This window comes from Temnothorax nylanderi, unplaced genomic scaffold, assembly GCF_030848795.1.
Source record: "Temnothorax nylanderi isolate EJ_2023f unplaced genomic scaffold, tnyl_v1.0 TNYL_tig0032_pilon, whole genome shotgun sequence".
In the NCBI taxonomy this organism is placed as follows: Eukaryota; Metazoa; Arthropoda; class Insecta; order Hymenoptera; family Formicidae; genus Temnothorax; species Temnothorax nylanderi.
The window spans coordinates 1,187,536-1,201,781 of record NW_027249094.1 but is presented as its reverse complement, the minus strand read 5'-3'; the positions used below and the strand labels follow the sequence as shown (position 1 = coordinate 1,201,781).

The 14,246-nt window shown below is 36.3% G+C and overlaps 1 protein-coding gene and 1 pseudogene across 2 annotated transcripts; one reads left to right on the top strand and one right to left on the bottom strand.

Annotated features, from left to right (window-relative positions):
* Positions 1-467: 467 nt before the first annotated feature.
* LOC139770768 (COP9 signalosome complex subunit 2) lies at positions 468-4,314 on the bottom strand. 2 transcript variants are annotated; one of them, XM_071702939.1, is made up of 10 exons: positions 4,120-4,297; positions 3,644-3,684; positions 3,299-3,493; positions 3,092-3,217; positions 2,792-2,959; positions 2,464-2,638; positions 2,203-2,341; positions 1,893-2,109; positions 1,150-1,290; positions 468-720 (listed from the first exon to the last, which is right to left on the bottom strand). In XM_071702939.1, the coding sequence occupies exons 3-10, from the start codon at positions 3,320-3,322 to the stop codon at positions 601-603; spliced, it is 1,110 nt and encodes a 369-aa protein (XP_071559040.1). In that variant the 5' UTR covers positions 3,323-3,493; positions 3,644-3,684; positions 4,120-4,297; the 3' UTR covers positions 468-600. The 2 variants fall into 2 exon arrangements, with proteins under 2 accessions (XP_071559040.1, XP_071559038.1); XM_071702937.1 differs by lacking the exon at positions 3,644-3,684 and having other exon boundaries at positions 4,120-4,314.
* A 6,430-nt stretch (positions 4,315-10,744) lies between these two features.
* LOC139770708 (uncharacterized) lies at positions 10,745-12,517 on the top strand (annotated as a pseudogene).
* The last annotated feature ends 1,729 nt before the right edge of the window (positions 12,518-14,246 follow it).

Genomic DNA, 14,246 nt, shown 5'->3' with positions numbered 1-14,246 from the left:
CTTCACCCTTTAAAATGAAAAAAAAATCTTTCAGATACGACAATTTTTCGCGGAGTTATGCTTATTTGAAGTTGGGCAAATTTTTTACGTAAATTTTTGTTGCGATAATTTTGTTGCCCAGTGATAAAATATATTAGTCAATACATATTCGTATTGACAGCGAATATGTATTGACTAATATATTTTATCTTATTGACTATGTATTGATTGCACAATAATTACCGCGCGTGGCTCTGATTGCCTCTCTCACTATTTCCTATTTGATTTATTCAGGAGAGCTTTTATTATTATAAAACAAGCTAAATTCAGTAAATAAGAAAGTCATTAGATATCATGTATATTATCTATCAATCTAAAAATTTCCTGACATTTTAACCTCTGTGTATATCTTTTTGCATCACTTGATTTTCCTCACTTCGATTTATTTTGGGATAGACTTTATACAACGGAAATGAAAATAACTCCCGTGCTAAAATGCTAAATTTATTATATCACAATAGATTTCAATTCTTCATATATCTGTATAGGGCTTTTATGATATACTATACACAAAAGTGAAATTAGATTGTGTTTATTGCAGGATCACGTGCGCTATGCCACTTAAGACATTTTGTTCACAATGGCTGTATGCAAGGATTGCAACTGACCTGCCCATTTATCGAGAGCATTGTAGCGCGCAGCGCATACCGATTTCTTATCCAATTCGAGAACCTGATTTACCTGTAAAGAATATAGAGAATTACATTATGTATAAACAGAATCGTTCGTAAATTCTAGACTGTGGTAGTCGCGTGCACCCCTGTCAAACGGCAACCCGATCACCATACTAGCCAGCCATGCCAAAAACAAGCACACTCTCTCGCGAGCACTCGGCTGTGCCAATCAGGTTTAAAAACTGAGAACAACGAGTACTCCTTCACCAATTCACATTCTCACCAAGAATTGGTACATACTAATAAGAAAGTCTAGCAGTAGCAATCATGACAGCAACTGCAGAGCTACAGCAGCACACACGCACATATACGCATACAAACAATAACATGTACACACGTACGTATACATGCACTCACGCATAAACGCGCGTTTAATCGTCATTGTGCAGAGGAACCCGATGCATTCAGCATCGCTACAAGATTATAAAAATATTACCTGATCTATACGACCATGAATGGTATTGTCCAAGATGCAAGATACCAAGAGACTTTCCACTTCCGAAACGTCGATGTTCAATTCCTTACTTATAAAAGGAATATAAATTCTAGTATATGGTCTTATCAATTTAATTAGAACCTAAAACAATTATGTGCATTAATAAAATATCATGATGTAGTATGTATTTATACATCATATTTTGAGCATAAATGTGACATACAGACTTATCTTAACAAATTAAGTAAATAATGGGCTATGAGAGCCGACGCAAGATCTAATATGCGGAAAAATTATATTTAACAATTCTTAGTCAATACATTAAAAATTTTAAATGTTTCAGCCCTAAATCGGGGCCCTCTTCAGTGATAGTAAGTCGAAAGAACGCATATATATATGATGTACAAAAAATTATTATTCACGCATACAGTGGTATCGCAAAGGGCTAACGCGTGCATAATAATTTTTTGTACATCATATATATATATATGCGTTCTTTCGACTTACTATCACTGAAGAGGGCTCCGATTTAGGGCTAAAACGTTTGAAATTTTTAATGTATTGACTAAGAATTGTTAAATATAATTTTTCCGCATATTAGATCTTGCGTCAGCTCTCATAGCCCATTATTTACTTAATTTGTTTTTTGTTCAGAGCCTTATTATACATTTGTTTATCTTAACAAATTGTAAGACAATTTAGTTAATGCTAACATTAATATAAGCTGAAGATATGAGATATACCTGTGTACGTATGTTCCGTAATAAATCCTCAATGTGTTCCCTGATAAAAGGATCATCCATAATATTGTTCCTATTTTGTTTTAGAATTAATTCAAATTGATTAATATCATTATTCTGATAACTGACAACTAAGTTCGTCATTGCTAGAATTTCAGGATCGTTCTTGTATGGTTTTGCCTCTTGTGAATCAAAAGGATTAATACCAGACTTCATTAACCTAATAACATAATCATATAAATATATATATTTAATTGTATAAATATAATCTAGATAATAATCATAATAATGGAGAATACATAATCACACTCACATATTGGCCAAAACTAAGTACTTTAAACATGTTGTACGTCTCGGTGAACCAGACTCGTCATAGTTTTTAAAGGCTTCGAAAAAGTCGGTGTGAGCTCTTTCAAATTCACCTTCTCTTAAATGCATCTTACCCCCACATTCTGAAAAAAGCACTTTGTTACCCTTTGCATCTCTAAGCAATATACATACATCGCAAAATTGTCGCGATAACGTAAAACGTTATAAATTGTTGTATGCTTCTGGAAAACATTCATGTTATTACCTCTAATAACACCCATAATTAGTGGATGGGGAATAGCACTTTTAATATGAAGGCTCTGTTCATAAAGTGTTTTCAATTTCTTATTATTTTTTTGTGCTGTATACATCTGTATCTCTAAGGCATAAATTTCTAATAACTGCGTTCCTTTTTTCAGATCATCTTCTCCATCATCAGTCTGAAGAAATATATATGTAAACTAAGTTAAATATATGTATAAATAATATGTGCACATGTGTGTTCAATCACATGTTACTTATATGATAATAAGTTAAACATATGTATAAATCATATATATTCATTCACATGATACTTATATACATATACACACCTGACAACTTTGATGAAGCTGTTTTAGTATTTTCGCCAATTTATTAAAATCTGAACGATCGTAATATAGTTTTCCCAATTTTGTATTTGTTTTAAACCATAACCTATCATTCTTTGCATCTTTTAATGCGTCTAATGTGGTTTCATAGAAGTCTTGCAATAACTCCATCTTAAAGAACATATTCGTTACTTTTTTAAATGCAGAAGAAATTTAACGTAAGTAAAAAAAGATTAATCAAGAATAAAACAATTTATCGAGATACTAAATACAATAACATGCTTATTCGCTGAATGTACTTACATTCTTTGATGTACTAATATAGTCCAATATGGAATTTATTGACTTTTCCGAGTGATTTCTAGTAACTGCACTTTTAATGTACGTTAACAATTGTTTATACCTCGACATCATCTCTTTATAATTGGACTGAAAAGGAGACGTTGCGTTTAACATTTATGTACAACCAGAGAGCTACAAGTATGTCTAACACATTTTTTTCTCAGGTACCAGTTTAAAATTAATTTTGATCATTTGTTTGAGAGCCTTGAAGCCCCACTCTCCCTTCTCGCCGCCTTCCAGATCCAGTACTTTCTGAAAACTTTGTAAAGCAGCTTTCGGGTCATCCTCCTTGAGAGCTTTACTATTATAATATTGATTTTCTAAATCGACGTCTGGCTCAGAGTTGGAATCCTCAGAATACTCCTGGAACAAATTAGGCGATTAGGGATGCTGGGCCGAGGACGTCTAAGGGTGCATTCCGCTTCACCCAGCATGATGCGTATAACGCATTATTTATCCTTGTTGTTCGCTAAACGTTAAACAAGGATAAATGATGCTGTACTATTATAATACTGATTTTCGACATCTGGCTCAGAGTTGGAGTCTTCAGAATACTGCTAAAACAAATTAAGCGATTAGAGATGCCGGTCCAGTCAAGGACGTCTAAAGGTGCATTCTATTTCACGCACGATGCGCCTAGTGTATCATTTATCCTTGTTGTTCACCGAATGTTAATCAAGGATAAATGTTGCACCCTGCGTGAAACGGAATGTACCCGGACAATAGAGCGTGCTTAATTCAACACCACCGAAGATGGTTCCTAAACATAACCTAACCAAACGAAAAATCGGAAACGTTTTGCGCACGATACAATGGAAGATTTGTCGAACCCGTTTTGACGGGCCCGTTCGTCGAGAAGAATCCTTCGAGGTATCCCTCGGACTATTTTTGTATACCGGACGCGAGTGCTCCAGAAATTCTAACCTCACCCGCGAGCCGGAACGTTCCACGAAAACGACGGCCGTGCGATCCTCCGGAGGGAAACTTACCAATCCGTAATCCTCCTCTTCCTCGCACATGAAATCCTCCTCATCTGACATTTCGCGAGTTTCTCTCCGCCCCACGTTAGCACAGATTTTACGCGGTCCCCCGCTGACAACGACGGTTATGTGCGAGTATGTACAGCTGTACCCGCAGCGGAGGCCGAAGCGTATTTTGAAACCCGCCTCTTTGCGCTAGCGCGGTTAGCGTGAACGCCACAAACCACCACAAACGCCGCTGCCGTTGCGCGATGCAGTGGCGTAGCCTCAGGTCTGTTAATTCCTTTGTAGCATTGGGCCATGTAATAATTTTTGCACTTAAAATGATATAAGTATATATAATAAAGAATTAGACGGAAAAAGAGAAAGATATGAAAAACGTTCGAAAGGTTTAGTTGCAAAGAACACAAAGTGCCCATCTACAATAGGTGTTTTAAGCCCTAAGTCTTAAGAAATTGTTCAATCACAGTTGAATTTGAGGAGAATAATTGACTGTGATTGGTCAATTTCTTAGGGCTTAGGGCTTAAAACACCTATTGTAGATGGGCACAAAGTACGCTGGCTCTCGCCAGCGATTTTGAAGTTCAAAATTTGAACAAAGAAATCTTCGTCCTTCTCCTTCTGATTGGTCGATTGTTAGCTTTTTCCCAGGTGCATCAGACCCCAATCTGATTGGTCAAGATTCAGCTTTGATCTTTGATCTACGATCAGAGTGCCATTACAAAGGCCATCCCGGTGGGGATGTTTTTCGGTGGGACTGTCGAAAGTCGAAAGCCACTGTACACTACCGCCAGTACATCCATTTTCGAAATTGGTACTACGTAGCCACGTTCATTTTCCGACACTACCGATAAAACATCATTTTAGTGCGCGTCCGTGCTACATCTGCAAATGTATTGTATATACAGCGGGACATAAGACGTCTTTTAGCCATCTTTTCGTAAGACATCTAAAAGATATTTAAATGATGTCTTATGTCCCGCTTTTGGACAAGTGTGCTGTCTAAGTTATTTCAAATAAAAGATACGTATCTCCTATCAATTTAAAAATCCGAATACGAGACAATAGGCCTTTATGGAAAATTTTGTAAGCAAAACGAATATATAATATTTGGGGAACAAGTAACAGAGAATGTTTTATAATTTTTTAGTATCTCGACGGTTTATCGTCTTTTATGGTATGCGCGATCACCGCGCGCTGCAAGAACGATCGCGACGAAATTTTCACAAACGATACAATTTAATGTTGATTTTTTATAAAGTAGAAGTTAGGACGAATAAAAAAGCACATACAAATTAATTTGAAACATTTGTAAACGTAACGAATTACGTGAACGAGCGAATTACGTGTCTGTTTTTGAACGAAAAACGGAATTGTATTCGAGAATGCACATTTCAGCTGTTCGCACTCTCGATATTCATTACGCATTTCGAAGTAAGCTCGCTCTCTCGTTCGCGATCGTTTGCGAATTAATTTCCCGCACTTATAACGTGAGAGTTCAAGCTATTCATTGAAGCGTGCTATATTCTTCCCGCGCGATTCACTCATTCGAAAAAATCGAAACGGAGACAGGAAACGTGAATTCCGAGATTATTGTTTCACTGCGACACGCGGAACAACGATTCCATTAAGATTCGGATGTATCGCGCTTCGAATCATTTATTTCTCACATATGTACATATAATTCACTCACCATTCAATCACGGCGCACTGTAGGAGACTTAAGGAGACCCGCCAAATCACAGCCGGCAGGGTGATATGTATGGCGTCCAGCACGGCATTCGACGTTCATTTCGTCTAGCGACGGCATCATCTCGCTCGTTTCAGTCAACACGAAGAAGGAACGGAATATTCGTCGTACATTCAGCTTGCAACACCCCGTAACCGAATTTCTTTTCGTTCACGAGAAAGGAATTACACGACCGACAACGTCCCACACCGTCGTTCAACGCGTTACGTAGCGTTGCTTGCGCGCGCGGCCGGTACGCCGTTGCCGCCGCACAGTAGGGAGAGACATCGAACGCGATTGGCTCGCGAGTCGAGCCCCCGGATCTGACCAATTACGTTCCGCCGCTCCGAGCCGCCCGCGCCGGCGCGGCGCGGCGCAGCGGCGCGGCGTAGGCAGCGACATACCAGACGCCATACTAGGCGCGACCGTTGAACGCAGAAACGGCGTACCTTCTCGAAGTCGGCGTGCGATCGATTGTTCTTGTCGGTGAGCGGCCTTGCCGCTTGTTTTCTTCGATGTTTGGAGTACCGTTACCTGCGGAAATCATTCGGTCATTCTCCCGGTAAATTTCGGACAGTTGTGAAGTGCTCCGTGCGCCGTGCTGTAGCTGTGGGTGCTGTGTGTTTTTTTCGGGACGCGCTTTTTCCTGCGATTGGCACTCCTGCTCCTCGTTTTGCGGGAATAATCGACTACGCGCTCGAGAATTCGCAATGTAAGTATCAAGATCAAGTGTCTGTCGGACAGTGTCGGAATATGAATGTGTCGTGTGAATCGCTCGAGACGGAGACGTCAAGGCGAAGGTACGGCAATTGTGATTATGTGATTTGTGAGTGATTTGCAGTTTTGTTGTGCATTCGCGGGCGATAATCGTTCGTCTCGCGGTCTCGCCATATATCTGGACTCTCGAATAAGTGTCGTGCTTTGAACGCTCTGGCGGAATTGTAATGCTATCTCCGATTTTTTTCGAAAGGGGAAAAGAGTGACAACGTGAAATCGTATCGAGTGATTCGAATAATAGCACGCGCCGTGATACAACACCAGTTCGTTAATATTTTCGTGTATTTCGTGCCGCGTAAGTTAACGACTCGCGACTTCTCGTTGTGCAAGGTATTAATAGTGCAGTTTTACATTCGCGAGATTTATCGTGCTCGATCCCGTACTGCGCGTGCGATATTTAATTTTTATTGTATTTTTGATTAATTAACTGCGTGTCTTTACTAGCCGTCTACTTGATTCGCGTGGTGTCGCGCCAAGTTACCGCGCGACATCTTCAAACATTTCGTCGTCGTTAACGTAACGCGGTGATGAACTCGGAACGAATCGAGGCAATCGACGTCGCGATTCTGTCAAATTTTCACGAAAAATCCGTGTTAGATAATGTGATAATATTTTGGGAAATATCTCATATTTATATAAATTAATTTTATATTATCTGCTTTTATACTACAGAGTAAAGTACTTCCTTCCCCATGGGTACGACCTTGGCGAGGTGGGAAGGCCCAGTACCCCGAGGATGTTACCCAAGCAAAACTCTCGTTCTGCTTGGATAAAAATCCAAAGACGGGCTAAACGTATTCTCCGTCCGCCGATTTAATTGAACAAACGAACCGCAGCCGGTTCGTCGCGTTTGTTTCGGGAGTGCCGTACAGGTATTCGGACTAAAAGACTTTTTCAAAGCCTATTTGAAAAATATTACGGCGTACTTGACGGAATATTCTTCTCATGGGCTTTATAAACGGGTGTGCCGTACAGTATCGCGCGAAAAAGAATTTTATTGATAAAATTAGTCCGCGGGCGATTGTAATTTATTATCCGCGAGTGTTTCTCGCGAGTGTCCTGTGCGGTGAGAAGAGAAGGAGGAGAGACCTGACGTCCTGAGAGGAAGAGAAGGTCCGAGAGAGATATCGGGCACCGGCGGAGCAACCTTGGGGTAAGTATCACCTCTTAGCTACATAAAATTAATAAATCGTTTCCATTTATTCGAATTGTTACATTTCGATAAGTTAAAAGTAATTAAAGACAGAGAAATTATCTAAAATTTTATTCTTGTAAAGATCTTTTTCGGTAAACAGATAATTGTATTGCTAAATATTTTATTGAAAGATGACTTAGAGGCCAATATAATGAATTAAGAATTATCTTTTGAAATGTTGATTATTTTGAGCGCTTCTTTAATTTAAATCTTATGTTTGTATGTTACAGTATCATCGTAGCTACGTGGCTGATAACTCCGCCCGTTGCGCATCGGTCGGTGAGTGACGAATTTTTTTTTTATAATAGGGTAACGAATCTGTGTGAATATTAGATTGTATATTTATGTATTATTCCCATCTAATAATGCAGATATATGCGATTTGTCACAGATCCGTTGCCCTGAAATGGATAGACTATAAATCAGACTAGGTTAAATAATTAATCCTGGAACTCTATCATTTATCAATTTATTGTGCTTACGCGAGAATGCTCTCGCATTAGCACATATCGAGTCCACAACAGAGCTCGTTATGTCGATGCATCATTTATTTGATGCGTCTAATGTTTATCGCATAGTACACTAACCGCCAAGTGTACCCTATAGGTGATTCATTGGAATTTTGAAATATATATTTTATTGTCAATTAGTATCTATATTCGTTATCATCAATTAACTAAATTTATTAAATTAATTACATTTTCAAATTTGTTTTTAAAATAATTATTGAAAAATAGACATAGAAAGAGATAAAGAATAAAAATAAAATTTTACAAAAAATAGAATATTTTTTTTATATGATCTCATCACTTGAGTTTTCCCTTGACGTTTATTTTTCGGGTAATAAGGTTTTAAAAATATTTCTAGATATTTTTTAGATATACAATAATAATAATAATTTTCTATAGATAGGCAATAGATAGAGGATAGCTTGCATGTAATTCAAGAAATAAAAAATAATAAGAGAAATATCTGTAGATAAGGAATAAATAGGTTCAATAAAATGAAATAAATCAAACCGCATTACATATAAAAAAAAGTTAGTTACAACAATTTGTATTTTTTCACAAATGTATTTTTTTCCTTTTTCTTTTACTCCAGGATTAAATATTACAAAAATTGGTGCAAGAAAGCAAAATGTATAAACAAATTTAACATGCATGTATCACGGATGAGTGAAAAAGATCAAAAGATATTTTAGTTCACGTTTCACATATTCTTCTGAAGAATCTTATTATATATAAATTAACAATCACATTAATGATTGTTAATTGCATATTTATTTTTATTAATATATACATATATATAACGCGCCAATTTTATCCTAATCTTTTATAGTCTATCCATCTAGTAGCTTGAGTTATTTTCATCAATAAATGAAATAAAATGACATGAGATCCAATAAATATTCTGTCGTTGGACAGAATAATTTCTTTATATAGAAATGTCTCAAAACTGATAGTTTTTATATCAATTATACTAAAATGCATAATATAATGTGAGATGACACATATTTCATATATCGTATTAAATGTAATTTTAATAACATTTTGCAATAAAATAACGAGATGTTTATATGAATATACATGATATATGTGAAAATTTATAAAGACAAATGTCACATGCGCGAGAATACGATAAATTCATTATATTGATTATTGCTTGATACTTTTTGCGTGAATATTGCTTCGGAAATTATCGTCCCTTTTGGATCTCACGTCATTCATTCTCGCGGTTCGATTCGCGGTTCGCGATTCGGATTGTACTAAAATTTTTTTGTTTATTTATTAATTTATTGATCAATTCATCGATTAATTTTTAAATTTCGGTTGTTTCATGTTTCTACATTATAGTATTTAAATTTATATATTCGCGCTCGAGATTAAGGGAGAAGTCTGAGTTAGAGAGGTTTATCGGATATTCGGTATTAAAAAAATCTTTATTTGACCTTCTATTCTTTTTCTATTCGAAATTTTGTATTAATATAAAATAGAAAAAAAAAGTATTATCGACTTTTTTCGATACTACTTTTTTTCTATTTTATATTGATATACGAAATTTTAAATAAAAAAAGAATAGAAGGTTAAATAAAGATTCTTTAATAGTAAATAAAAAAAATTTTAAATCAACGATTTTATCGAAGATAGCTAGCTGTAGATAAATTTTCGTGATTATCAAGTGCAGCTCAGTAAGTCTGAGATTAATTGAAGTGTAAGGACATTATCGATTGTTGATGAACATTTTTTGACTGTCAGTAAAACGCTTTATGCGCATAGAAGACGATAACGCGAACTTGAATATTGAACATTTAGAATAACAATACGTGTGCACGTATATACATATATCTTTTTATTATAAATATTTTTTTATATTACACTCGTACTTATTTTAGTAAATGTTTAGAATAAAGCGCATTCATAGATCTTGTTTTATGCATTATTTTTAAACTTTATTTTTTGAAACCATTCTAGAACGTAAAATATAATAAGAGAGTTGAAAATAATCCTTTTACTTTGAAAGTCTTTTTATTGCCAAAATTTGTAACATACGTGTTTTATTTATTTCCATGGTAATATCATCAGGTTTTACATTAAAACGAGAATATAAATTATTATTATTATTAAGATATTTATATTTGATATAACACTAGAGATATACGAATTTCGTTGTTTTCCGTTTATGAACGGAACAATCGTTGTTTTTATTTAAAAAATAGAAAAACGTGCGGATTACTATCAATTAGCTCTGTGGTAATGATTTATAAGTTGCTATGATTATACTGCAAAATATTATTATTTTATATATAATATTAATTTAATTGTTAATTATCATTACACTACGTGTTCCTAAACCATAAATAGACATATTAACAGTTAACTAAAAAATGATAAATATTAACGCAATTGTGATTTAAACCAGTCAAAAAATAAATGGATGGTTCAATCGATGGTTTTTGTCAGTCGTTTTACGGAGACGATTTCAAGGATTTGACGCATGCTCGTGACTTCATCTATCATCGCCACAGTCCGTCATAGTATTTTGAATATGTGCATATTATAGTATTGAATATGAACAGCTGATAATAGGCACGTGCACTACCTTTTGACATTGTATTTTTATATTGTATTGATATATGTGGCTCGATTATTTTTGTAACATTGTGTGATATGCATTGTCAGTCTCCCACTCTTCATATTGATTTTATGCTTATTTATAAGACAAAACTAGCTGGTCATCAAAAAATACGATCGTGCCTCGCGTCAGGTATGCACGCGGCAGCAGAAAAGCAAATCTAGCAAAGCAAACCGATTAATGGTTTTTACGGGAAACCACTATATATGTTAGTACTGTTCGACCTGTCGAGGCAACAAACTCTCCTAGATCAACAATCCAAATTTTATCATTAATTTACACGAATCGCATATTCGAAGAAAATGTCCCACGTCTCCCACGTCGAAGATTCTCAGAGATGGCTTGACCAGGTGATGCCGAGGATCATCGAGAATCTTGGATTGGACGTTGACAAAGCTCGATACGAAATCTCAAAATCTATCAACTTTATAATGACAACCATGTATTACGTACGCCTGCAGTTTAAGAATAAAGCAAACGATCAGAACGAGGAATTGTCTATGGTGCTAAAGAGACCCATGAACATGCAGAACTTCATCTACATAGCTCGCATCGATCTTCAATTTGACAACGAGATTCTGTTCTATCGAACGTACGTCCAACCGAACGAGAGGCATTTTTACGCAAGATGTTACTACGCCGAAAAACGGTCGCCCACCGATTTCGTGATCGCCCTGGAGAACGTTAACGAACGAGGATATCATTCTTGCTCGTACCCGCACAACGCTCCTTTCGAGTACACGTTGGCGGCGATGCGCGAGTTAGGACGATTTCACGGTAAAGGGTACGTCATGAAGGAACTGCAGCGGAAAAGTTCTTCGACGTCGTGGCGCGACTGCAAGAGTCTAGATACGTGAAAGTAGGAAACGTGTATGAAGTCCTATTCAATGTTAAGGCGACGCGATCGTTGGAATATCTCTGTAGACAAGGCCACGATGTAGCTTTCTGCGACAGGATGGAACCCTTCCTCACGAACGCGTTTGACGAAGTGATGATGAAGATAATAAAGCCGCTTGAACCTCTGGCCACGATGTGCCACGGCGACTTTCTATTGAACAACATTCCCTTCAAGGCGGATGAGGGTGGACGATATCGCGCGATGCTGATCGATTTCGCGCTTATTACATATTCGACGCCCGTCGTCGATCTCTCCACGTATCTCTACAACTGTTGCTCGAATGAAGAGATACGAGAGAAATTTTTCGACATCATGCGGGCTTATCACGACGCGCTGATGGAGTATTTACTGGACGCTGGCGTTCAAGACATTAAGAAATATTCATATAACGCTCTATTGGACGATTTTAGGAGGGGCGCTCTCTTCGGTTTTATTGTCGCATCCCATTTTTTACCGGCAATATTGGGATATCTCAAATCAGAAACGTTAGTACAAGACATAATTAGTCTAGATTTTTTGAGAAGTGCAAAGAAGGAAAAATATGTCGGCGGAGACGAAGTATGTAAAATACTTGCTGATATATTGCTGCATCTGAGAGATCTTGGCTGCTTGAAACATATTTTATAATGTGAGATAATTCACATAAAATGCATATAAGATACAATTTATATCGATTAGTAACTATAATATGAAGTATATATGTCGAAAGATTTTTAAGTGATCAGGTGATCAGGTGATCAGGTGATTCAGGTAATATATAGATTCGTAATTATATTAAAGGCAAAAGATTTATTTTATAATATTGTTGTCTCTCTCTCTCTCTCTCGTTGTCAATTTCTATACGAGAAACAGTAGTTACATTATAATACAAAGACCGAATTTCAGGTGTAATTAGAGGCGAAATATATTGAATCACATCGACTTTACAGTGTCTTGTGCGATATATTACGGATAAAATTGTATATCATAGTTAAAAACTTCGATATCGCAATAATATTCAATTCAAAGGAAGTAATGCAAACTTAACTAAAAAATGATAAATATTAACGCAATTGTGATTTAAACCAGTCAAAAAATAAATGGATGGTTCAATCGATGGTTTTGTCAGTCGTTTTACGGAGACGATTTCAAGCATTTGACGCATGCTCGTGATTTCATCGCCACAGTCCTGTCATAGTATTTTGAATATGTGCATAGTATTGAATATGAACAGCTGATAATAGGCACGTGCACTATCTTTTGACATTGTAGTTGTATATTGTATTGATAAATGTGGCTCGATTATTTTTGTAACATTGTGGATATGCATTGTCAGTCTCCCACTCTTATATTGATTTTAGCTTATTATAGACAAAACTACCCTTAAGAAAAAGAACTGAGCAGTTGCACCAGTAACTGATGAAGTTGAATCAGTACTTGTGATGTTCTATCAGTGACGAATACGAGAGTCAGTTACTGGTAATGCTTTTCAGTTGACGTCCAGTTTTATAATCAGTTTCTACAATACTGGTTAGACACTGAGTGTTGTCATCAGTAACTGATGACTGGACCTCAGTTTTTTAACGGTTTGTCAGATACTGATTATATTCTTCCAGTTGACACCCAGTTTTATAATCGTTTCTACAGTACTCTAAAAACTGGTTAGACACTGAGTGTTGCCATTAGTAACTGATGATTTGGTCCCTAGTTTTTTTAACGGTTGTCAGATGCTGATTATGTTCTTCAGTTGACGCCCCATTTTAATAATCAGTTTCTATATTAATCTAAAAAACTGGTTAGACACTGAGTGTTGCCATCAGTAACTAATGACTGGTCCTCAGTTTTTTTTAAACGGTTTTGTCAGATACTGATTATGTTCTTCAGGCAAGTTTATAGAACTGGTGAAAGTTCAATTGGATTCAATTGATCAACCGAACAACAGGGAAGGTCTATCAGTTACTGATCAATATAAAACTGAATAAAAACTGGACCAATATTGACCAGTTCTTTTAACAGTAACTGGTACAACTGTTCCTTTTATCAGTAACTGTTTCAATATACTGATCGTGCTGTCATCAGTTACAATAATCAGTTATCTCACCAGTTATGCCCAGTTTTTTAAATCAGTAACTAGTATAACTGTTTCTTTTATCAGTAACTTGTTTCAATAAACTGATCGTGCTGTCATCAGTTTCAATAATCAGTTATCCACCACCAGTTAGTGCCCAGTTTTTTTATCAGTTTTGACTGCATTTTTTCTTAAGGGTAGCCGGTCATCAAAAAATACGATCGTGCCTCGCGTCAGGTATGCACGCGACAGCAGAAAAGCAAATCTAGCAAAGCAACCCAGATAGCATGCATGTTGCATAAGACGTCGTAAAGATATTTAAGATCATATCTTAGCTGTCTTAAAGATATCTTTACGA